At 39.9% G+C, this 23428-nt stretch overlaps 3 protein-coding genes across 3 annotated transcripts in view; all 3 read right to left on the reverse strand.

Annotated features, from left to right (window-relative positions):
* Positions 1 to 7823, reverse strand: part of ube2f (ubiquitin-conjugating enzyme E2F (putative)) — a 62659-nt gene extending 54836 nt beyond the window's left edge. Inside the window, exons 1-2 of the mRNA XM_084954636.1 lie at positions 7592 to 7823; positions 1940 to 2124 (exon numbers count right to left, since the gene is read on the reverse strand). Coding sequence (XP_084810762.1) covers positions 1940 to 2054 — 115 coding nt within the window. The 5' untranslated portion in view covers positions 2055 to 2124; positions 7592 to 7823. The remainder of the gene's footprint in view (positions 1 to 1939; positions 2125 to 7591) is intronic.
* Positions 7824 to 13959: 6136 nt separating this feature from the next.
* On the reverse strand, positions 13960 to 18177 carry LOC146370200 (putative methyltransferase DDB_G0268948). Its single transcript, XM_084908630.1, has 6 exons — positions 17880 to 18177; positions 17621 to 17781; positions 17134 to 17350; positions 16211 to 16314; positions 15791 to 15928; positions 13960 to 15542 (listed from the first exon to the last, which is right to left on the reverse strand). Exons 1-6 carry the CDS (start codon positions 17988 to 17990, stop codon positions 15446 to 15448), a joined length of 828 nt encoding a protein of 275 aa, XP_084764756.1. The 5' UTR covers positions 17991 to 18177; the 3' UTR covers positions 13960 to 15445.
* A 1389-nt stretch (positions 18178 to 19566) lies between these two features.
* LOC146370201 (putative methyltransferase DDB_G0268948) lies at positions 19567 to 23428 on the reverse strand. Its single transcript, XM_084908812.1, has 6 exons — positions 22890 to 23428; positions 22627 to 22787; positions 22049 to 22265; positions 20200 to 20300; positions 19830 to 19967; positions 19567 to 19736 (listed from the first exon to the last, which is right to left on the reverse strand). The coding sequence occupies exons 1-6, from the start codon at positions 22998 to 23000 to the stop codon at positions 19646 to 19648; spliced, it is 819 nt and encodes a 272-aa protein (XP_084764938.1). The 5' UTR covers positions 23001 to 23428; the 3' UTR covers positions 19567 to 19645.

A 23428-nucleotide genomic window follows, 5' to 3' on the forward strand; every position in this document is an offset into this window, starting at 1 on the left:
GTCGGACGTGGCCTGCTGAGAATTTTTACTTTGGTAAATATGCTCTTTGAGATGTGCATAGTCTAATAATTCGGTAATTCAAGGAAGTCGCTGGAGTTTCATCTGTTTCTCCACACAGAATGTGTGTACACAGTAATCTACTTAACAGCTCCCTCGGAGATAACGCCGGCTTACTGTTTTGCCTAAGGAGACCAACGATGGGCTTTTATCAGATTAAGAGTAGCTCACAGTAACAAACTTTGGCCAAAAATCAAAGTCCTACTCAGATTTTGAAAAATCTTTAATCCATCACCTACAATTTAGGTCACCTGTCCCCAGCTAAGAAAAGCTAAAAGAGCTTCCTTCTGGCTGAAGGTGGGTCTCTCTATAAAACTAATATGTGTAAAAACATTTGTGTGAAGTATGTTTTTGGGATGGTTGGCTCTAAATCACCAACTTATACGGTCATGCATTCAAAAGTTAAACATAAAATTTACCAACTTTATTTTGCGTCTGTAAACATGATATACTTGCACTATAAAATACAAAAATAACAATAATACAACAAGGACATGTGCAGCCTTTATGTTGGAGGGCTGGCAAATGTCTTACTACAACAGTTGGCCTGAAAAGCATTTTGTTAGTGGAGGTAAAGCTTCAGGAGTGTAAGACCAAGGAAATAAGAGTCTGACAGCAGACTGTAAGATTACATGTTTGATAATAACGTCACACAAATGTGAGTGTGAAAGTTATTTCGAGGCTATTTTCTGTGTTGAAACACAAAATTATTCATTGATCAAGAAACCAATTTGTTTACATCTCTTGGGTCTTATTGTGTTGTCATGAGCTGCAGCTGCTGCCATTATTCATGCATGTTTGACTGGCAAAGCTGTCACCTGCTGGGAGTCTCAAAGGGAATGGCATTTGGGTATTTCTCTTCATGATGCTCAAGCAAAAATTCTGACTAATTAGATGTATTACCTACAACTAATATTTTAATAAAGTTAATTTCCATGATTCTATGCATGTAACATAAAGAAATAAAGAAAGATCCCTTTGGAGAGATCATCTCTGTGTGCACCTCTGGGCGGCGTCCTGCTATTGCAGAGCCCTCACTGGAAGCCCCATTTTAACCACTTGCACTCTTGCCCTACGATGTTCTGGATCTACTTTACTGTGTCTAAAACAAGCCTTCAACCAGAGTTTCAAGTTGAGGAGGAAGACGAAGTTGTAGAGCGCAGAGCAGGTGGCCAGTCTCCCCTCAGGGCATGCCCACTTATAGGTTTAAACTAGAGGTTTAAAAATTGCTGCTATCGCTAGTCAACATTCTAATACTAATCAGTTAAAGTACCTCTCTCCTATTTTATTACTGAACACTTGTTGTTGCCAATTGTTTCTGAGATGCTACAAGTTCAAGGGCTACAACCCAAAATGTAAAATGTGATTTGATTATTTAAGAACATGATTAAGTGTTAACAACTCTTGAATACATGCATAATATCAGAGGAGACAGCATTTAACCTCGTCCATTACGCTCGACTCGGATTTCCGAGCGTGTACTACTATGACACGAGTCAGTCAGACTGTGTTCTGCCATTTAAAAACATTAGTAAATTAGCCTCAAGGAGCATCCCTAGTATTCATGGCGCTCTGCACAGTGAATGTTTTGTCTCTGTGGTCAGAGCCAGAGAGAGAGCTAACATACAAGTGACTCTCACCCTAACCAGTGAGCACAAATGCTGGGACAGACTCCAGCCACTCCGTCAAGCTAAGATGGAGAAACAGTTAAGAAGAAGGAAGGGAGGAAGGAAGGAAGGAAGGAAGGAAGGAAGGATGGAGGAATGGATTATATTCACAAGAGGAAAACTGTTGCAACCTTGTTGAAATCTTGTTTTGTTCCTGTAATAAAAAAAGGAAACTGAAACTGAAAAATGGACCAAATTATAAAATACCCGGGTACCTTTGGTAAGGAGGCGGTCTCTGATTGAGACCCTGTGGGTGGAGTCTGAGGCTCCGGAGGCACGGCCTGTCTTTCCTCCGTCTTCTTTCTTCAGCTTACTGGCCAACGTGAGCATGGCTACGCTGATGTGATATGACTGTCAAAACCACGGTGCACCGTGCTGCAATGCACTGCTGCTCAAATGCCTGCAAACAACACAGAGCATACAGAATAAAATGCTCAGTTACACCATACTGCATAACACACAGAAGCAGAGGCATTATAAGGTAGTGATACAGCAGTCAAATAATCCTGAATTACACGAGGGAGTCTGTGTTTTCATTACAAATAAATATTTCTACCACTTCCTTTCACTGTTCTCATCAGGGGTCGCCACAGCAGATAATCTCCCTCCCCATATCCCAGCATCCTCCACTGTCACACCAACCCTCTGCATGTCTTCCTTCAATACATCCATAAACCACCTCACAGCTCCATATTTAACATCCATTGGACAATATACCCATTGCCCCTCCTCTGTACATGTCCAAATCAGCTCATCAACTTTGACTCCAACCTGATGTGTGCTTCTCATGAACTCATTTCTAATCTTGTCCATTTTGGTCACCTGCAATAAAAATTTGCCACCTCCAGGCTGGCCTTCTGTCTAATTGTCAGTGCCACCATGTCAAGCTACACATCCTAGCAGGTCTCACTACCATCTTGTAAAACTTCCCTTTTATTCCTGCAGCTCTCCTGTCACAAATTACCCCTGACATCCATCTCCACCCACTCCACTCCACCTGCACTCACTTCTTCATCTCTCTTGTGGACTGTCTGTTGCACTGAATGGCTGACCCCCCGTTTAAACTCATCTACCTTCATCACCTCTGCTGCTTCACCTCTCATACACATGTATTCTGTCTTGCTTCTACTGACTTTCATTCCTCCTCTTGAGACCATAGCTTCACCTCTCCAGGCTCTCTTCCACTTGATCCCTACTCTCACTACAGACCACAGTCATCTGCAATCATCACAGTCCATGGGTGGATGGTCAGCCTGTCCATCACCACTGCAAACAAGAAGATCCCTGAAGTAAACTCACCCGACCTTGAACCCATCTGTCACTCCTACTGCACACCTCACCACCATCTCGCTGACCTCATACAGGTCCTGCACCACCCTTATAGCCTTCTTTGCCAATCCTCACTTCCTCATGCAGCACCACAGTTCCTCTCTGGACACCCTATCATATGCTTCCCCTAGAACATTAAATACTTAGTGAAGCTCCTTCTGACCTTATCTATACCTCCCCATCAACACTCTCAAAACAAGCATCACATCTGTAGTAACGTCACTTGTTAATTGCAGTTATTCAAACATTCACACTGGTTTCCTCCCACAATCTAAAATTGAGGACAAAAATTCAAAACTTCTCATGTAACTGTGGTTTAAAACATAATGCTGTAAGGCGTTCCCTACATGTTATGGAACAAATAAACAGAGATGGGGTCCAGGCAGTGTTGGTGGGACTGGACGCTGAGAAAGCCTTTGATTCAGTCAGATGGCTTTTTCTTTATAGGGTACTGAAGACTTTTGGTTTCCACAATAAATTCATCTTAATAATACAATCCCTTTACGATAAACCAAGGGCTCGCGTGAAAGTCAATGGAGATTTATCTGAATCACTTACTCTAGAAAGAGGGACCAGGCAGGGTTGTCCAGTCTCACCACTTTTATTTGCACTTTATATTGAGCCTCTTGGTCAGTTTATAAGAAACAATACCAAAATTAAAGGTATTGTAGTTGCTGGGGAAGAACAAAAAGTTGCAATGTTTGCAGATGATGTCTTGGTCTTTTTGAAGGAACCTGAAGAATCATTTGAGGAGTTGATGTCCTCTCTATCCGTCTTTGGAGAACTGTCTGGTTATAAACTAAACCTAAACAAAACACAGGTAATGACACTAAACTATACAGCATCTAACACTTTACGAGATAATTATAATATAAATTGGGAAGCTGAAACACTTAAATACTTGGGAATAATTCTAACTAAGAATATTTCTAATCTATCACAAGTAAATTATGGTCACTTGTCACAGAACATAAAATTTGATTTAGATAGGTGGAATCTGGTGCCTTTCTTAAATTAAAATTCAAGGATATTAGCAGTGAAAATGAACGTACTCCCAAGACTCCTCTATTTATTTAGAACTTTGCCTGTTGAAGTAAGTCAAACACAGTTTGGGGAATGGGACAAATGGATTTCGCACTTTATTTGGCATGGGAAAAAAACCAAGAATTAAATTTAGATCTTTACAGTTAAGCAAGGCAAAAGGGGGGACAATGCTCCCATGCTTACAATACTACTATTATGCATCTCAGGTCATCCCCCTGCTGCAATGGTGTAACCCGAATTTGAAAGCTAAGTGGAAATCCTCAATTGCGAATAAAAAATTGGCAGACCGTTTAGAAGATAAAGGACCATGGATAAGCCACACTTTAAAAATATGGAATAAAGTGACTAAAATAGCCACGGGAGACTGTGGCTCAGGGGGTTGGGAAGCGCATCTGTAACCGGAAGGTTGCCGGTTCGTTCCCCAGGCTCTCTGTCCTGGTCGTTGTGTCCTTGGGCAAGACACTTTACCCTACCGCCCACTGGTGAGGGGCCGATGGCACGATATGGCAGTCTGTCAGTCTGCCCCAGGGCAGCTGTGGCTACAACCGTAGCTTGCCTCCACCAGTGTGTGAATGCGAGAGTGAATGAATAGTGGCGTTGTAAAGCGCTTTGGGTGCCTTGAAAAGCGCTATATAAATCCAATCCATTATTATTATTATTATTATTATTATTATTATTATTATTATTAAAATATGTGGTAGTGAACGAATACTAAAAGTATTTACATGGTGTGCTTATGACACAGATTTTAAACCAAATGAAAGTGATAATAGATTTCAGTCCTGGATAGAGAGTGGACTAACAACATTCCATTCCTTCACACATAAAGGGACACTACAGAGTTTCCAGTCTTTACAAATAAGAAATGGCTTAAGACAAGAAGATTTCTTCAGGTTTCTTCAAATGAGGGATTACTTTAACAAACACTGCAATATCCCAAACTCGAATATGGTTGAGTCAGAAAATTTTAAGATAGTTAAATTAGCATATGATAGTTCTCTGAGAAAGGCAATCTCCAAACTATATGATGTGCTCCTTCAAGCAAGGAAGGATACTACTCAAAATGTTAAGATTAAATGGGAATCGGGGATGGGTATAACAAACGAGAACTGGGAGAGGATTTGTAATTTTCATTGGTACTCAACAAGTTCTTTATCTTGGAGAGACCACTGTTGGAAGAACATTATTAGATTTTTCAAAACCCCTCATCAAACTAAATATAGAAATGGGACAGCAGAATGCTGGAGAAGATGTGGATCAGAAGAGGCACATCATTATCATATCTTTTGGGACTGCCCTAACTTAAAAAAATTACTGGCTGGGAATTCATAAAACTTTGTGTGAGGTTTTTAAGATAAAATTTGACATCAATTTTGTAAATTTGTACTTGGGCTTGGTTGCTGGCTCAGTCCGGGGAGGGGACACAAAACTCTTACAAGCGCTATTAGCGGCCAGCAAAAAATCAATAACCAGAAAGTGGTTAAATCCAACTCCGCCAACACTTGAGGATTGGTTTAATGTGGTTTTCGAAATATTTAAAATGGAAAAATTGACATTCTTTTTAAAAATTCGAAAAGACAAATTCTACAAAATATGGAATAAATGGATTAGCTTTGTGTCCCCCCATCCGCCCTGAATTTAGGTAAGACCAGCCCTGAATTGGTGTATCTCCCATGTATCGTACAATGTCAGGTTGACCCTCAACTTCATAATATGTACCTAATGTAGTCTTTGTAAATAAGTTAAACATGCTGCATTATGTAACACACTGTCAAGCCAATGAGTTAATTTTATTTTTCTTTGCTATCAGAATGTAAAACAAAAGGACTAAGAAAAAGGTTTTTTTTTTCTTTTTTTGACTAAATAATGTCAATGCACTTTATTGTAACAAGTCCCTTTTTTTTTCTCTTCAATAAAAATATAATTTAAAAAAAAAAAAAAAACATAATGCTGTTACAATTATGCACATACAGGTAACACAGAGAATAGAGAGGAGCAAACACACAGACCACAGCTCTTTCAAGGTAAATTGCATCAAAGGCAAACAGTAAGAAGTCTTCTCTATTTTTTCACAGAAAATTAGTACTACTACATATCACGTACATTACTACAACTACTGTGAAAAAATTATTTTAAACTTGTTCATATTTAATCCATCTTAATTGCAACTCATAAGCAACTCATCTGCAATTCCGAATGATGTGCAGAGACGTGCTGAAAAAGTTTTGAATTATAGATATGTTAAATATTATTTCCTGCACAATCATGCTTTTGATCTCGTAGCTATCATCTGGTTGCAGAGAAGGTGTGAATTTAGTGTGAATTTAGTGGGGGGGGGGATTCAAATCTAACTCAAAAACAGGATCTAGTATTGAGCACCGCAACACAACATTTCCATCAACAGAAGGAAATCTCACTGCACACATTCCTTCTGTGTGATAAGCAGGTTGCTGAGTCAAGACATCACGGACTGTTATATTTCTTGCAGGGTCACTACTCGTACAGTACAGTCCACAGTCAGTCAAGGGCTGGAAGTTTTCATGACGAGAAAACAGATGGACCTTGAATCCAGGAACACAGATATACTGTAAACAAACAGTGTCTGAGGCAGAATGTGACCCTGACTGTTAAGGGTAAATCATCAGTGGGGCATACAGAGGACAGCACTGGCTTGCTGTCAGTTGGTCTATCTTACCCTTTTCCTGACAGGTTACATTTTTTATCTATTGCACATGCAATATTTGTCCTTCGCTCTCATCTGACATCAGACTCAATCTTTTTGGTCTTTTGAAAACATCATGTGCCACAGCGCTCTTACTGTGATACTGCTTCACAGACAGCGCAGGCTGCAGCTCTCGGTCAGTGTGAATCCAGTCTGAGCGATGTGGGAAGCAGAGAGTAAAGGTATCAACTATCAGCGGACCGTGAAATGTGTGTCACTGCGCCTGAGTCAAGGCCCACCTGCCTCAGCTGTCACTCACTGCTGCACCTCCTTGACACATAGTACCTGGATGCCGGTCAAACAGTAAGCAGTAAGCAGGCAACATATGACTACCGCAGTTCCAGCGATCAGCGCAACTGAAAATATTCCCTAAATCCCAAACTTCCCCAAAACCCAAACCCAACGTGACCCAAACTAGAAGGAGTCGGCTCCCTTCTTATAACACCCAAACCAAACAGAGGTGTAGTTCACGAGTTAAACCTTTGTGCAGCGCTGAAGGTTCTTCAAACACATTCAGGACTCGTACTAAAACTTTTCAGAGTGAAGTCACTGCCTCGTCTCCGAGCTGTGGGCTGCTGTGTTACCGTAAAATAACAACAACAAATAGCTCACACTGCTCAGCACGGCTAGCTGGACACTATGTCCAAGCTCATACGCAGCCTCGGCTCGGGGTTATTCCTCTCTAAACGCAGATGGAAGCAGCTGTACAGCTGAAAGTTGCCCGCAAAGTCTGTGTGCTAACTGCTGTTAGCCTGTGTGTGATCTGTGTTACCTGCTGTCTCAGAGCTAGCGCTCCGCGCTACACCATAATCAGCCGCCCCTCCTCTGCTCGGGCCGCAGTCTGCAACTCCAGCTGAGGGTCGTAGCAGCTCCGTGCGCCTGTAAATAACCTCAAAAATGACGCCCTGGAGGCACGAAATGGATATGAACTGATTTAGGAATCAGCTGTCAGAACTTCGCTCCGGTGTCATGGGCAACGGAAGTGCAGTGAGTAGTTTACCTTATTGTTGTCCGTGTAGACACTGCAGCTGATAAATAGTTCCGCAGGGCGGCAGCCGTCTTCTAAAAAATTAATTACAGAAATAATTTAACATTACATTGGTATATTATTTGTACATTTGTACGTGCATTTCATTTATGTCATCAACTAGAGCAGCATTTCTTTGTCATGTTGAAAAACTGAGACGTACATTTTAAAAGTGTATGTCTTTTTTCTTATATTGAGATCGTCCAGGGATTCATTGTGCAGTTAAACTAAAGATCAGAGTGGGCTGTAGTTTGAGTTTGATACTGTTTCTCTAAAAGGACTTGGACATGATTAAAATATTTCCACTTATCCACAAATAATGTGTGTTTATATATAATTATGAGCTGCATGTAACCAGATATATTGTTTTCAATGGAGTCAAAAATGGGAAACATTTAATGGTTTTTATTTGATGAAAAGCAGGGATACATTTTTGGTCTGTACGCACACTATAATTGCTACTTGTTGCATAAATTCAGTGATTCTTTATCAAAGTACAGACCTGCCACAGCTTAATTCCTCTGCATTTTTTCAGATTTAAGGTATATATTTGACCTTCTTCTTCCTCCTCCCCCTCTTCCTCAGTAGCACAATCCTTACTCACTGCCTTGAAATGACTTCATTGTAACTGGAGACCGAGTCTGAAGGGCTTTCAGGGAAAAATCTCAGTCAGCCTGAGTCCTGCACTCACCTTTCTTTTGACATGAAAAAAGACAACTTTGCCACCCTGCCCACACATGAACAGTGGTTTGCAGAGCTCATGAGGTTTTTACATTTAGAAAAGATGAGATATACACTGGCAGGTTCAACCACCAAATTTCTTAAGGCATGGCAGCCATTCCTGATGTACATGGAAACATTTAAAATGACCACCTTATCATGACCGGATGCCATATCTCTATATCACTATCATAGTTAACTGTACACTGAATGTCCCTTATACATTTTATTTTTATATTTGTTTGTTGTTGTTTGTTTGTTTTTTTGTTGTTTTGTAGGGGTTTGTTTGGTTTGTTTGTTTGTTTTCCTTCTCTATTTCTGTTATCTTTTGGGGTATTGTAAATACTGAACAGCAAACTACTGTATGTTCAATGTTTTGTTATTAACATGCTGCTGTGACTGAAAATAAAATTTATTTTTAAAAAAACTTTGCCACCCTGACAGTATACATGTTTCAATATAGCTATAATGTACTTATATACTTGTGCTAATAACATCTTTGTAATGAGCAGTGAATATTAACATGTCAACCATGAACATTTGAAACTACATTTTAAATAAAGCATATCAGCCATCTTATTCTGGCAAAGCATCACCTGTTTTCAAAATTAATCAATAACTCAATATTTACAATTATACTTCATCAACACTCTAAAACAAGAGTGTTTCTGAGGAACCAAGTTGTGTGATCCATAATGCATGTACAAGATACATTTAAAGGGTTTGAAAAATGTAAATTCAAGAGAAGAAAGAAAAGGAGAAATGTTGTAGACAAAGAGGAGTAAATGCAGTCATGTGACCAATGGGAAACTAGGACACGGTGCAGTTCTGTGGATTGAGTGAAACAGTGGAGCATTTTTGATTAACATATGTAAAATATCAGTAAGTAAAAGAAAACACTGAACAAAAGTGGAGAAACACACGAGTGCAAGTGAATAGTTTCAATATGTGTTTGTTGATACAAACAGCTGCAGTCTTTTTATAAGGAGGCTGGAATCACTTACACTCGGGCCATGTGGATAATTAAATACACCTACAGGTCCTTCTGCAGTATTAATCTGGTTGAAGTCTGGACTTTGCAGCACTGGATGCCTCGCTTTTCTCTCTAGAATACTTTAGCATACGGAGGAGCTCGTGGTCGAATCAGTTGCTGCAAGGTGCCCAGGGACTGTCCCTGCAAAGCAAGCCCAAATCATCACCCTCTCAGCACTGGGCTTGACACTTGGTATGAGGTGTTTGTGCTGATGAGTTGTGTTTGTTTTTCCACATGTGGTGCTATGTTATAGGCAAACATCTCCATTTTGGTCTCATTTGTCTAAAGCAAATTTTTCCAGAAGTTTGGGTTTGTTCAGAAGCAACTGAAAGATGAGGCTTTCTCCTCGTAACCCTTTCAAATATTATTTGGTCTTTTTCTAATTTTAATGTAATGAACTTTAATGTTTAAGAACTGTGCAAACAATGTACAAAGCAGCAAATAAATCTTTGCCCCACAACATTCAGAACTTGTTCCAAATAAGACAAAATACTCATGACCTGAGAGGAATCCTTATGTTCAGCAAGCCAGTAGTAGGGACAAATGTAAAATATCACAGCATTACAGTCACATGAGAACACCTGTACAGATGAAATCAAGAAAAGTACATCAATACACAAATTCACACGATTGTTTAAAAATAATAAATTGCATGAATATAGGAAATATTCCTCTCAGTGACTGAGTTGTCTCACTGTGCTCTATTGAAGCCTTGTCCTCCTTTTTATAGATCAAAGCCAGAGTAACCCAAGCTTAAAGCGCTCATTAAGGTATTTGTAACATAGATATAAAATAAGCTCACAGATTAAGCAGGTGTTAACCACAGCGTGCTTAGTTTATGTAAAAATGTAGTTTGTTATTGTTTTGGTTTAAGTGCTAAAATTGTTTTATGAGTGTATGTTTATGTGTTGTATATGAGTGCAGACTTAAACATGTATGGATCATATAATGTCGAATTCTGAATATGGATTTGTAAGTAATAAAAGTTGAAATACGGGGGTAGAAACAGGAAAAGTGTAGACTTCATCCTACTCTGAGCATGCTCATTCTGTAGACATAGATATATACATGAAATATGAAAAGTTTTGTTTTTCTTTTTTTCTTTTTTCTCTTGTTATTTCAGTTATATCTTCATGTTTGAATTAAAATTCTATCTATCTATCTATCTATCTATCTATCTATCTATCTATCTATCTATCTATCTATCTATCTATCTATCTATCTATCTATCTATCTATCTATCTATCTATCTATCTATCTATCTATCTATCTATCTATCTATCTATCTATCTATCTGTGAAGGTGTTCTCTTGCATTGCCGTGCAGGGCAAAGGCTCATAAATTCAAACGTTAGGATGAAGAAGCATCTATGTATGAAATGAAAACCTCCTGTTTGCCATGTCTGCACAAAGACACACAAACACACTCAGAAATATAAAGCGGAGTATTTGCTGTTTGACAGAACAGCGCATTTTTCTTGGAGCAAACCCAGTTCGCCCTAAAGTATTTGGACAAAACTGTTCATTCACTCGGCCAGTTGAACAAGGAACGAGGGTGGTGCTGTCACTGTAAACAAGCACATGCTCTTGACTGACCCGTCTGATTAGATAAGGGTCTTAAAAAAAGAGGGGCGTATTAATCTTGCAGCGGGTGCGCATTCTGTTTTTCATCTACATGTGTTTAGACAGGTGTTGGCCATCAGGCTTTCTGGCCAAAGGACTAACCCCGTGACCGTGTTACGTTCACTTCCTCGCTTCACACAATGCGTTTGTTATTCGGAGGATGTCCAGTAACAACAAAGCGTACATCTGTATTTATTTGTGGGAGTGATGGTGCTTCATTGTAGAGATCGAGAACCAAAGTAAATAAGTAAATATTTATAATTAATAGTGCAAAAATTACACTCGAACCCTGAGCAAATAAATACTCTCATAAAGAGAGAGCGAGAGATCAAGAACACAGACTAAAGAAATAGACAAATTAGACTTTCTGTCCTTAAATGACCCCAATCCAGTACTGAAAATCAAGACATTTACTAAAATTATGTATACTGTCACGTCAGGGCCTCAGAGATCAAAACAGACTAAAGAGGGGGATTTAAAACAAAGTTTGTTACTTTTATACCCAAAGGAGGCAATTAACTGACAGAAGTGCCCCTTAAGGTATTTCTGAGTTCTGTTTATCTTTTCAGAAACATCTTGAAATTGAAATGTTTAATTAGCTTCTGTCAGCTTTGATGTCTGAAGCCCATCGGTGCCTTGGAAAGTATTCAGCTCAAGTGAAAAAAACAGTCCCATAGAAACATATTAGGATTTATCTTCTGCTGCTATGTTGTCTACAAGCCGGTGGCTCTGGATTGTCCTTGAAGGCAGATCTTTAATCTTCATTTCCCTTCCGTGACTCAGATTCAGTCACGCTGCTTGAAAAATATTACACAAGTTATCATTTTATAACTCTAACCGACTGAAGCTGTGTGCGCTCCTCACAGTGCATGTGCTATTTTGAGGTACTCACTTGATTTAATGTCACAGTAATTTGACGTTTTAAGTCGAGCTGTGGAGACTGCTAACCGCTTTTGGTGACTTTATTATCAAGTTACAGCAAAACTAATGAGTTCCAACTTTAAACCACGGGATACCAGTCATCGCATTTCCATGTAATTATTCACTTCCGAGCCAGCTTCATTACACAGCTGCCTTGAAAGTAAACAAAAACAATCTGCTTTATTTATTCCTAAAATTTACAAGCAAGTTCATACAGTACAAAATCAGCTGAATGGAATTTCAGTGTATTTTATTTGAAATTACAATGTGATTATATTTACCTACAAGTACGTACAGATAGTACCTTACAATAAGTAACAAGTCAAGTTTTTACAGAACACAAAGAAATTATTATATTATCGGCCAATTTCAGTAGCTTCTAAGTACAGAGTAAGCAAAAAAGAACAAATAAACATAGAATATCCATCATGCACATCAATATAAGGAAGATTAAAAACTATTCTAATAAATAACGATGTAAAAAGGTAAGTCACTCAATAATATGGCTCCACAGCGTACTTATAATGTAGGATGGGGAAATATTGCTTGTTTTCTGCAAAATTAGTTATGCAACACTTAAAATGACTGTATATTTTAAGTATTTCTTTGGTGACAATTTGCAGGTCACCTAAATAATGTAAATACAGTTAAACTGTTATTGGTACTTTATTAAACCACTGTATGTTATGTGCTTGTATCCAAGGACAACGGCTAAAAAGAACCGTCTTTTTCTAACTGGCACAATAAACATCTGTAGTTTATGGGTGAACCAAAGATTTGCTCATATTTTTTCAGAAACCAAAGTACAGAATAAAAAGAAAAAATAGTTTTAACAAAGATTTTTCTTAAATGTCCCCAGAAGTACCCCTGGTTACTCTGAATGCACAATAAAGTCATGTCTGGCTGTCAATTCAGATCACACTGCGACTGCAGCAGCAGTGACATCAGCCCCAGAGGCTCCAGTCTTAATCATGCAGAAACAAAAAGTTACACTTGGGGCTTTGCTCTCCCCACTGGACCAAATGACCCAGATGTTGGCACAGTGTCCACTCAGTTTAAAGGAAAATGTATCCACAAGAACATGAGTAATGCTTGTGATATCATTTTTATACCGTTATTATGTCTGTTGCAAACTTGCTATTATCAGCTAGGTTCTATCAAAAATCTGTTACTATTGTGTGAGAAAAAACAATCCATCCTTGTCTGATTCAGGGAACAGGGGTTTTCTTAGAGCGAGAAACAGAGCACAGTGCAGACAGGATGCCAGTCCATCTCTGCACTAACACTTACTCCGATTAGGTGTAATGCTCTGACCGCTGACAGGTGAACTGAATGACACTGATTATCTCTTCATCATGGTACCTGTTAGTGGGTGGACTATATGAGGGAGCAGGTGAACATTTTGTCCTCAAAGTTGATGTTAGAAGCAGGAAAAATGGTGAGTTTTGAGTTTGACAAACTCAGGTGGTCTTCAAATTATTCTCAGCTTTCACATTATTTTTAATCATTTCCCATTAAAATCAGAAACTGTTACATAGACACAGAATGTGCCCAAAGATGTGGAGTCTGCAGAGATGCATGCACAGAGTACCCCATTGTGCAAAGACGCAATTCAAAAGCAGATCAATAAAAATAAATCACTTCAAGCTGACTTTCTGCTAAGCTTTGTCAGCAGCCTGACAGAACAGATGTGATTTCAAAGGACAGACAGCTATTGATTTCCTCCCATATTCTTTAGATAATAGCAGGGTGCTTATAATGAGATCTGAATGGAGCCCATGCACTTGAAACATCAGACAGAAAGGAGGACGCAGATGTGCCACAGTAAATTGTTGTATTTAATACATGAAAGTAATATTATTTACAACTATTATTCTATCATAGTTTAAATCAGCTGTCGCCTTCACTACATTAATTACATTAAGCAGTAAAAAACTGCAATAATGCTCAAAGGAAGATGGAAGAAGAAAATCAAAAAGCACCGGGAAGTGAGAATGTCATGTTTTCACTAGTTAACAGATTTTGTTAGATACTTCTGCCTGGTCAGAGGAGGAAGACAAGAAGATACTGTAAAAATGATAAAGAGTGAAACAAAATGTAGGTAACTACATATTTTGAGGATGTCCTGTGAGGTTAAAGAAAAAGCAGACCAACTTCAGATTAGGCAAACATGCTTACTTGGCCCTCCTGAGTCAAACCATGATCTCAAGTCATGCCAGCAGCAACAAGTGGCACTCTAATGTTTAACACTCCTGCACTGCCAGTACTATAATGTGTTTATAATAAAGGCCCTCAGTTACAAAGTCAGGGTTTATGAGAACATAATTGAGGCTATTTTAAGCATAACAAACATGACAAAGTTACTCTTAGCTCAGTAAAGACAAGAATACAAAAGGATTAGTCTGGAGAACAAGCCCATAAATCCACTGTGGTCTGTAATGGGATGAGGGCCCTGAGAAGTTCAAAGGTTTTCTAAAGCCTTGTAGACAAGAGTGATACAAGGTCATAGAGAACTGTTAAGAAGCAATAGCAACTCCAACCCCTTCTGATAGGTAAGGAAATTCTATTTTCTCACTGAGATTCTGAGCAAACAAATTTAAGAGAAGCTGCGATGAACTTTCAAAGACTGAAAGTTGAAAATGGCCTAAGCACACCGACATTAAGATAACAGGGGCTTCATTTACATCTCCTCCTGGGCAATGAAGCCAAGCAGACACTGACGATGATGATGAAGAAACCAAGGACACAGCAGTCGGGTTTTAATGGTGGTGCTTTGCCAGACTTACAAAAACCTGATCAGAATAGTCTCAGTCATCAGTAGAACATTGATCAATGCCTCCCTCTAGTGGCAACTTATGAAACATGAAGGCTTCACATGTTTCTGAGAATTTACTAAAGCAATCTGATGCAAACACTGAGTATATAATTCTATGCTTATAGGGAAAAGTGCGTATTCAGCAGATAATCAATATCTGCACAACCTTTCTGTGCAACTTCTCTATGAAAAGGCTGGTTTTATAAAAGCTGGATTATTAAGTGTGATGATGAATATCACTCTTATGTTTGTACGGTAAATGTACACACGTGACTAATTTTAGTGAAAATACAGGAAATAAATTATGTAATTAAAGCATTATATAGCACTATTTGTTTCTGAGCTTGTCCTAAATTTTGAGTATCAAAGAGATACATTTGTGCACAGAGAAACTGAAGAGAAAACAAAAACAGGACATGTTTTCTACTGGATCCTTAATTAGGTTCATTTTTTGTTGTTTAAAATAATAATAATGGAGGAGACAGGTGTCAGGCTTCCTGTGGTTTGTAGGCCAAAAGGTAGTAATACTTGACAGCCACCGCCACCTCTGTCTCTGCAGAGGTCACCTTCATTACAGACATCAGCCTATGCAGAGAAACACAGGAAGCAGAGCGCATGATAATTCAGCTAGAGGGACTCGTTTAGACAACAACGAATGCCAGTCTTACACCTATAATTGTGGTTTTTCCACTATCATTATTATCACCCACAAAACCTGCTGACATGTTTGTCATGTTACTGTATGTAATAGATTTTAACACTGAGGAACATTAAACTGTCAAAACCCATTATTGTCATTATGACACATATACACCGTGAAGGTCCCAGTTCACCTCTGACAGATGTCCTGGGAGAGCCTGGAGGCCTCCTGCGGGTTGTCTCTCAGCAGAGCCTGATAGCTGGAGAAAGACTCCACCAGCCCCATGTAGCTGGACAGAGGCATGGTCTTTCTGTCCCACAAACACTCCTGCCTGTAACACAAAATACACTCGCGGCATGAACGCAGTCAGGGGAGAGAGAGAGAGAGATAAATAAAATACCCGTCAGACATGCCAAGGGGATTTTTTTTAAAAGTGGATGCTGAACATTAAAATAGCTAAAGTGATATATATATATATTTTTTTTAAATGTTACAAATTACAAAGTACACAACATGTATATGCTGGAAAGAATTAAAACATCTGTTACATTAGTACTGGTGGTCTGCTGTGAAAATTCCATATTAAGAAACAATTAGAGTTAGGATTATTTACCATTCCTTGTGAGGGTAGGGAATAGTTTCTAAGGCCTCCCGGTACAAGTTAATAGAGCTCACTCCAAGGTGGGGGCTGCGGTACGGCTGCAAGGCTGCATAAAACTGGCAAATTCAACAGAAAAGGCCATGAGAAGTATTTATTATGAATTTGTTAATAATATGACAAAGAGCATCAACCAGACATAACTCAGTAATATTCAAGTAACTATGAGCTGTGTGTTACAGTCCACTCAAAGTTAGTGCACCTCACTCATCAACTCAAACAACTGCACCCCTCAGCTCAGGCTGTTTTACCAGAAACACCCTCTAGATGGCAACGCACATCGTCTTAGTTTCTTAACAACAAAGTAATCCAAACTCTGATGAGGTCTGTGTCCTTATGTTTGCGCTGCACCAAGTGCTGTTTCTCTGGATGATGTGGCAATGAAGCTGGTGCATAAAACTCCACCGAAAGCAGAGAGGAGATGCTTCCTTTATTATTATTTATTATCTTTTGGCTGTTTTTTGAAAGCGCCGTTATTCACCGCTCACATTCCTATAAAATAACATCTGAGTGGCACACAAACCCTCCTTCCTTATATATTTATTAGTTAAGGTGGACTTTTTTTACCCTCTAAAACAGACTTTAAACACAGGAACATCTAATCCTTTTTACATAAATCTTTTCTGTAAGAATTATTTAGTTTAAATGTAACTATTTTAACTGAAATCACCTTCCTGGACATGAATATGAGGCTTGAATAATGTTTAGTCTTAAAGAAAAGAGTTATTTTAGTAATCATATTGACTTTGTGGTGTATAAGTGAGCGCTCAAGAGTTTTTCCAGAAATGGTTTTGCTGCATTACTTTAAAAACCACTAGACTATAAACAGTGGTAATGAAAACACAGCAGTCTATTCTAGGTGGATATTATGCGAGCACCTCTTTGCAGACTTGGTTTAGTGAGTGCGAGCAGCAGTCGGGGTAGCTGAGCTCCATGTCAATGGTGTAGTTGAGCAAGGCTAAGCAGCCGCGGGGCTTCAGGACCCTGTGGACCTCTTCGAGAAAGCGTGGCCTGTCAAACCAGTGGAAGGCAGACATGGCCGTCACCAGGTCCACTGAGCTGTCAGCAAGTGGCAGCTCCTCGGCACCACACTGTCTGAAGATGAAAGAGGAGCAAAGGCCAAGTGAAACTTTTGACCGACTGCAGGATCATTTTTCAGAGTGTTTATGCAGGACTTCTGAAAGCACGTAGCTCGCGGCAGAACAATGTAACCCCTGTCCTGTGAAGGCTGGTCATGCTGTGAGGCTCACATTATGGAACATTCTCCTGCTAGAACTGAACAAATGATGTGGCATCAACTGTGGTATTTTATTTTTTTACAGGCATGAGTTTTGATAAATTCTGACTTGTTTGGTCTTTTCTTACTTGTACGTGATGTTCGGCTCTTTGGCGTGCTGCAAAGCCACTTCCAGCTGGGCGGGACTCACGTCAGTGCCCACCACAGAGGCGAAGTGTCTGGCCAGCAGCAGAGTGCCCTGTCCTGAGCCGCAGCCCACGTCCACTGCCAGCTCAAAGGGCCGACCTTTCTGACAAAATATTCAACATGTTGTTAACGCGCTGTAAATGTTTGATGGCAGTTTACAGTGGAAAGGATTCTCGAAGGAGAAGCATTTGTCACACTTACATGTTTTTCCAGGAAGTCGAGCACGTGTTGAAATAGATGATCTGATGGAGAGATCCTGTACCTCCAGTAGGAAGAAGCATGCTGCTTGCCTTCAAACAGGCGGTAGGCCATGGTGAGCTGAAGCCTTCTTAAACAGCTGAACCAGCATCAGTTTAAGTAATAAGTTACCTAATGTGGTGTTGTTGTTTTTTTTGTCTGTGTATTTTTCTTTTTGACCAGATAAGAGAAGTGAAACTCTACACTCCACTGTGAGAATCAGCAGTAAGTCACAAACACAAAGAAAGACACACAGTGGAGTGGGAGGTCCCACTCCTGCCAAAACCTGCTTTGCTTCATAATTAGAGCCTTTTAAAGAGGCAGTCTTTTTTTTATACTCCTATTTTTTGCTTGTTGTTATAATAATGTTGTTTTCTTCTTTCCCTACATAATACTGATTTCTAATATTCTAAATGTCAAAATTAAGCCATGATATTAACATTAAACTGAAATCTGGGTCAAGCTCAAAAGCGCTGTGTGAGAAAAGGGTTAGATTACGGGTCATGTGATGGTATGTGCTCCCGTCAGAACCAATAAAAACTCCTGGCTGAGGTTGTGTGTGTGTGTCAGCATGTCTTGTTTGTGTGTTACAGCTAAAGTGGAGTCTTTCAGTATTTCCTGTACCAAAAAGTTTAAATGTCACCTACAACACATTTTATTTTGCAAGGAAACATAATGGTTTCCTCTTTTCCCACGTGTGAGGTACCTTTAGAAGAATGGATTACGTTCATGAAAAAACCTCCAAGGAAGTAATTATGATGAACTTCAGCGATATCTTTTCTTGAGAGATTTACAGTTACTTAGCAAAACACATTTTGCACAGTGAGTTAATCTTGACCCCAGTAGGCCAGTTTAAGTTGTAAAGTTTTAAGAGTGCATTTTACATGCGCTACTATGGCGGCACGGTGTTTAGCATAGTTATGTCACAGCAAGAAGGTCCTGAGTTCAAGTCCACCATCATCTTTCTGTGTGGAGTTTGCATGTTCTCCCTGTGTTTGTGTGGGTTCTCTCCGGGTACTCTGGTTTCCTCCCACAGTCCAAAGACATGCAGTTAGTGGTGATAGGCTGATTGGAAACTCTTAATTGCCTGAAGGTGTGAATGTGAGTGCGAATGATTGTCTATATGTTAGCCCTGCGACAGACTGTGGACATGTCCAGGGTGTACCCTGCCTCTTACCCTAGGACAGCTGGGATAGGCTCCAACCCCACCATGAGAAGTGGAAACGAGGGGATGGATGGATTTTACACTACACCTAAATAATACCTACACTAAGACATATCTATTGATTCTGACAGTTCATTATGTAAAAACCTCAGTGAATGGCAGAAATATCTCTTAAATTGATTTCCGAGTGATAATGACAGCTATTCTTTCAGCTGGAACATCAGATTAACTATTGGAAATATTAAGGAAGGGGCACTGATATGGTTACAATAAGAGGACAGGCCACCCACAATATCAAGACCGTTGACAGACTCATCTAAGCACCCACCCACCTCCACCCCCTGACGTGACACAGCTGGTTAATCTTCAATTCTTTCTTTCCACTTATGTAACCTGTGACTGTGCATGTCAGACTCCGGTTTAAAGAGGTTATTCACTTCAAAATGAAACGTGTCCAGTTCAAGAAAATCAGTAAAACACAGAATCTGCTGATAAAAACATGGTTTATTTAGAACAACAGGTTTATGTATCTCACAGTGATATTCACTGAATGTTGAAGTGTTGATTAATGTGGTTTGCAGGCCAGAATGCAGTAATAATCCAGTTCAAGCTCCACTTCAGTGTCAGGAGACGTGACTCCCATCTCTTGAAGGAACCTGTAAGAAGATCAGTGACACCAAAAAGTGTGAGTCAGATCACAATAACAGGCACGGGCCAGTTAAATATCTGAATTTGTGTGTGCAGGTGACCTCCTCTCTGTGTTGGACAGCAGCTCTTCAGCACCTTTGGGGTCTTTCAAAGCGTAGGCTTGGAACATGGACCAGCTTTGCATGAAACCCACCAGATGCCTCACTGAGATCAAGGACTTTGCTTGAAAACAATCAATCCTGTCGGATCAGTAAAATAATACAATTAATCTGATGAAAAAGCACCAATAATGTCTCCTATAAGGCACAAGATTAGTTTTACACACAGCTGAAGAAATCATTCCAGCCTAAGTTTGTATTATTGGCAGTGAGTTTCCTCTGAAGCAACAAGTTAATGCTGTTTTTGTGCTTAAGTGGTTTTTATTTAACCATCACAGAGGTAGCATAAAGACAGGGATGTGTTTGTGTTTACCTCTCTTTATCTGGAAAGGGGATGGCAGAGTACAGCGGGTCCAGCTTACCCTCAGCTACAGCTACTGGGTTGCTCATGTATGGCTGCAGCGCCTGCTTCACCTGGAAGTGAGTTCATAGAGGTGTGAGATGGTACTGCACCATTTGTTATGTGACTGTCTGCAAAAGCTGTCAAAGTAGTACATCTCTAAAAAGACAAACAAATGATACATTAAAGCAGTGAATGGTGGAACTGCTGCAAATAGTGACTTTACAAAAATATGAGATTCTCAAAACAGTCAGTGCCCAGTATTATTCTTCAACAAGAGACATTTACCAAAGTACAAACAAATAAAAAGTTATGCATTTTATAACAGAGAAAAGGCTTAACTGTAGTGGTGTTCGATTTTGTTAAGGGACAGAATTGCTAGCTCTTTCCCCAAGCCTTTAGTCTACGCCAACGGTCCCCAACCCCCGGGCCTCGGACCGGTACCGGTCCGTAAGTCGTTTGGTACCGGGCCGCGAGAGTTGAGGCTGAGGTGTGAAATGTATAGTTTTCAGGGTTTTTATCGGTTTTCAGCATTATTTTGTTATCGTTTTTATCGTTTACTCGGTTTTCCTTGGTCTTTTCACGTGTGTTATGAATAAATTTTCTTTTTTTCGGTACCGGTACTAGTTTTATTTTGTTGTATTTATCCGCGACACCTTAAAGGCCGGTCCATGACAATATTGTTGGGCATAAACCGGTCCGTGGCGCAAAAAAGGTTGGAGACCGCTGGTCTACGCTACATTAGGCAAACTATATTTAGTTGGGTGTCTCTATTTATAGATCTATATATGTTTGTGTTTGCCTCTGAGTGGATGCAATCATGTGGCACACGGGTCACAAATCACAACACAGCTTTGCTGCTTTTATTTTTAAGCAACTACTTTTTTTTTAATGTATGTAGATGTGCACAAAGGATTGCACCGTCACTGTTTCTGAAAGTTTCTAGCCCCGAGAGATGTCACAGTGACAAAAGAAAGACTGATGTGGAATGTGACGTTTTCAATAAGACAAGACTTCTAAGTATTTACTGAAGTCAGAAGTAAAGCTGTGTGGTTCGTTTGTGGAAAGCAGATTTCTGTGGTGAAAGATTACAGTTTGAATCATCATGAATGAGACTAAACACAGTGAAATACAAGAACTTCATGGAAGCCGAGCAGGAACAGAGATCTGAAACTCTTCTTGGAAAGCAACAAAAGCAGCGTTTTTGCACCAGGTTTTGTCAGCGCTAAAAATTAACCACGTTGCTGATGTTGAAACTGAGATAGTTAACTTCACAGACAGTTTGTTGCACTTTGATTCGCTACAGATAGATTACTTCAGGACAGTATCACTGCTCGAGTTTTATTCTTCTCTCACATAAAGACACGTGCTCAGAAGATGTTTGAATCCACCTTCACATGTGAACAAACATTGTCAGTGATGACGTTTAACAAAACTAGACACAGATCCTCAGTCACAGCACTGAATCTGACTCTAAACAGACCAGATTTCTCTCACTGAACATGAAAATATACTGAAAAACTGCAGCTGAAGTAATTAAACTTCAAGAACATTTACAAATGACGCTTTGTATGAAGTGAAAAGAACTGGCATTTTGCAAAAAAGTGTTCTTTGTCACATTCATGAGCTGATTCTGTCTCAGACGCTGCAGGCTCTTTGGCAAAGTCGATGTTTGATTGACAAGGTGATACCGCACATGCACACATGGATGTTTGAGTAGAACAGGACACTTTCAGGGAGAGATCCAAGAGCACTGAAAGGAATCCGACGGTGCACATGGGGATGGACTTTAACACTACTCTGATTATCAGTCTGCACCTACCTCTTCATAGATGTTTTTGAGCCTGTCTCCACAGTTCTGGTAGGTGGGTTTGGTGTTATAATCGCTGAAGCCCAGCAGTGCCATGCAGCCTCTGGGTTTCAAGACCCGAGCTGCCTCTGCCAGAAACCTCGACTGATCAAACCAGTGTGCTGCTGAAGCTGCCGTCAGCAGGTCTACAGATCCATCTGAAAATGGAAGCTCCTCTGCTGTCCCCTTTCTGCAAATGCAACAGACACAATACACAACCTGCCCATGTAAAGGGATCCTTCTACCTAGTCAGCTAAAAGCTGATCAGCTTGATAATACTCGGGAAAATATATTGTGGTGAAACATGAAGGAAGTACTCAACAAATGATTTACAATAGAAATGTTCCTCAAGCTGTGGACTTGGCAGTTATAAGAGAAATGCGGACATGGTCTTGAAAGAACAGTTTGGCATTAAGAAAACTTTTATTTACTTTCTTCCTGTGAGCCAGATAAGAAGGCAGGTACCGCCCATGGCATGATATTGCAAATCACTTGCTCAAAGTACTTTACTGTACACACTCCTACAGGCTGCAGCCCAGAAGCTCTCCTACCTGTACGTGATGTTGGGATACCCTGGCACAGCTCTAGCCTCCTCCACTTGACACTCACTGATGTCAAGACCCACTACTTCCTTGAAGTGCGGTGCCAGTAGACGTGAATTCTGTCCCGTTCCACATCCCAGATCCACCGCCAGCTCATGTGGCTGTCCCTTCTGGAGTTGCAGAAAGGAGTTTGCTACTTGTTAATGTCTTTCCTTAGGAAAGGCCTTCATATGTGAAGATAATTTGCACATTATATTTTAAGCATAGAATACCTTTTTATCTAAGTACTGAATAATAATATCCTTGAGCCCTGCTGGAGGTGTAAAGCGATACTTTTGGTAGATGGAAGCATGATCCTTCCCTTCAAAGAGCCGGTATGCCATGGAGTTGCCTTTTCACTCTTCTCTTAACAACTGCGGCCTTTTAATCTGGGCTGTAAAGCAGCCTTCTTTGTGGAGCAAAGTTCACCTGTATTGCCCTTCAGCCTCCTGTTTGACTTTAATTGCTTTTCTGTTAATAAAGCTTCTGCATATCTTCTCTTGTCTTCTTGCTACAGTCTCTGTTAGAGCTGCTTTCTGTCCGGACACACACTGGACTCCTGTTTTTTCCTGCACTGGCGTTTTTCCACATTAATCAAAGCATTAACAGGAAAAAAAATCACTGAACTGAAGCTGCAGTCTCAAACATGAGAGCAGAGATACGTTTAAAACACTGAGGGAAGAAAAGCAGAAAGTAAAACCGATGCAGAAAAATGCTTCTTACGAGTTGAAAGGTGGCTCTGAAGCCAGGAACTAAACTCAGCTGCAGATTT

The sequence above is a fragment of the Perissodus microlepis genome, chromosome 16 (genome assembly GCF_051167445.1).
Source record: "Perissodus microlepis isolate ML-2025 ecotype Zambia chromosome 16, ASM5116744v1, whole genome shotgun sequence".
Lineage (NCBI taxonomy): Eukaryota > Metazoa > Chordata > Actinopteri > Cichliformes > Cichlidae > Perissodus > Perissodus microlepis.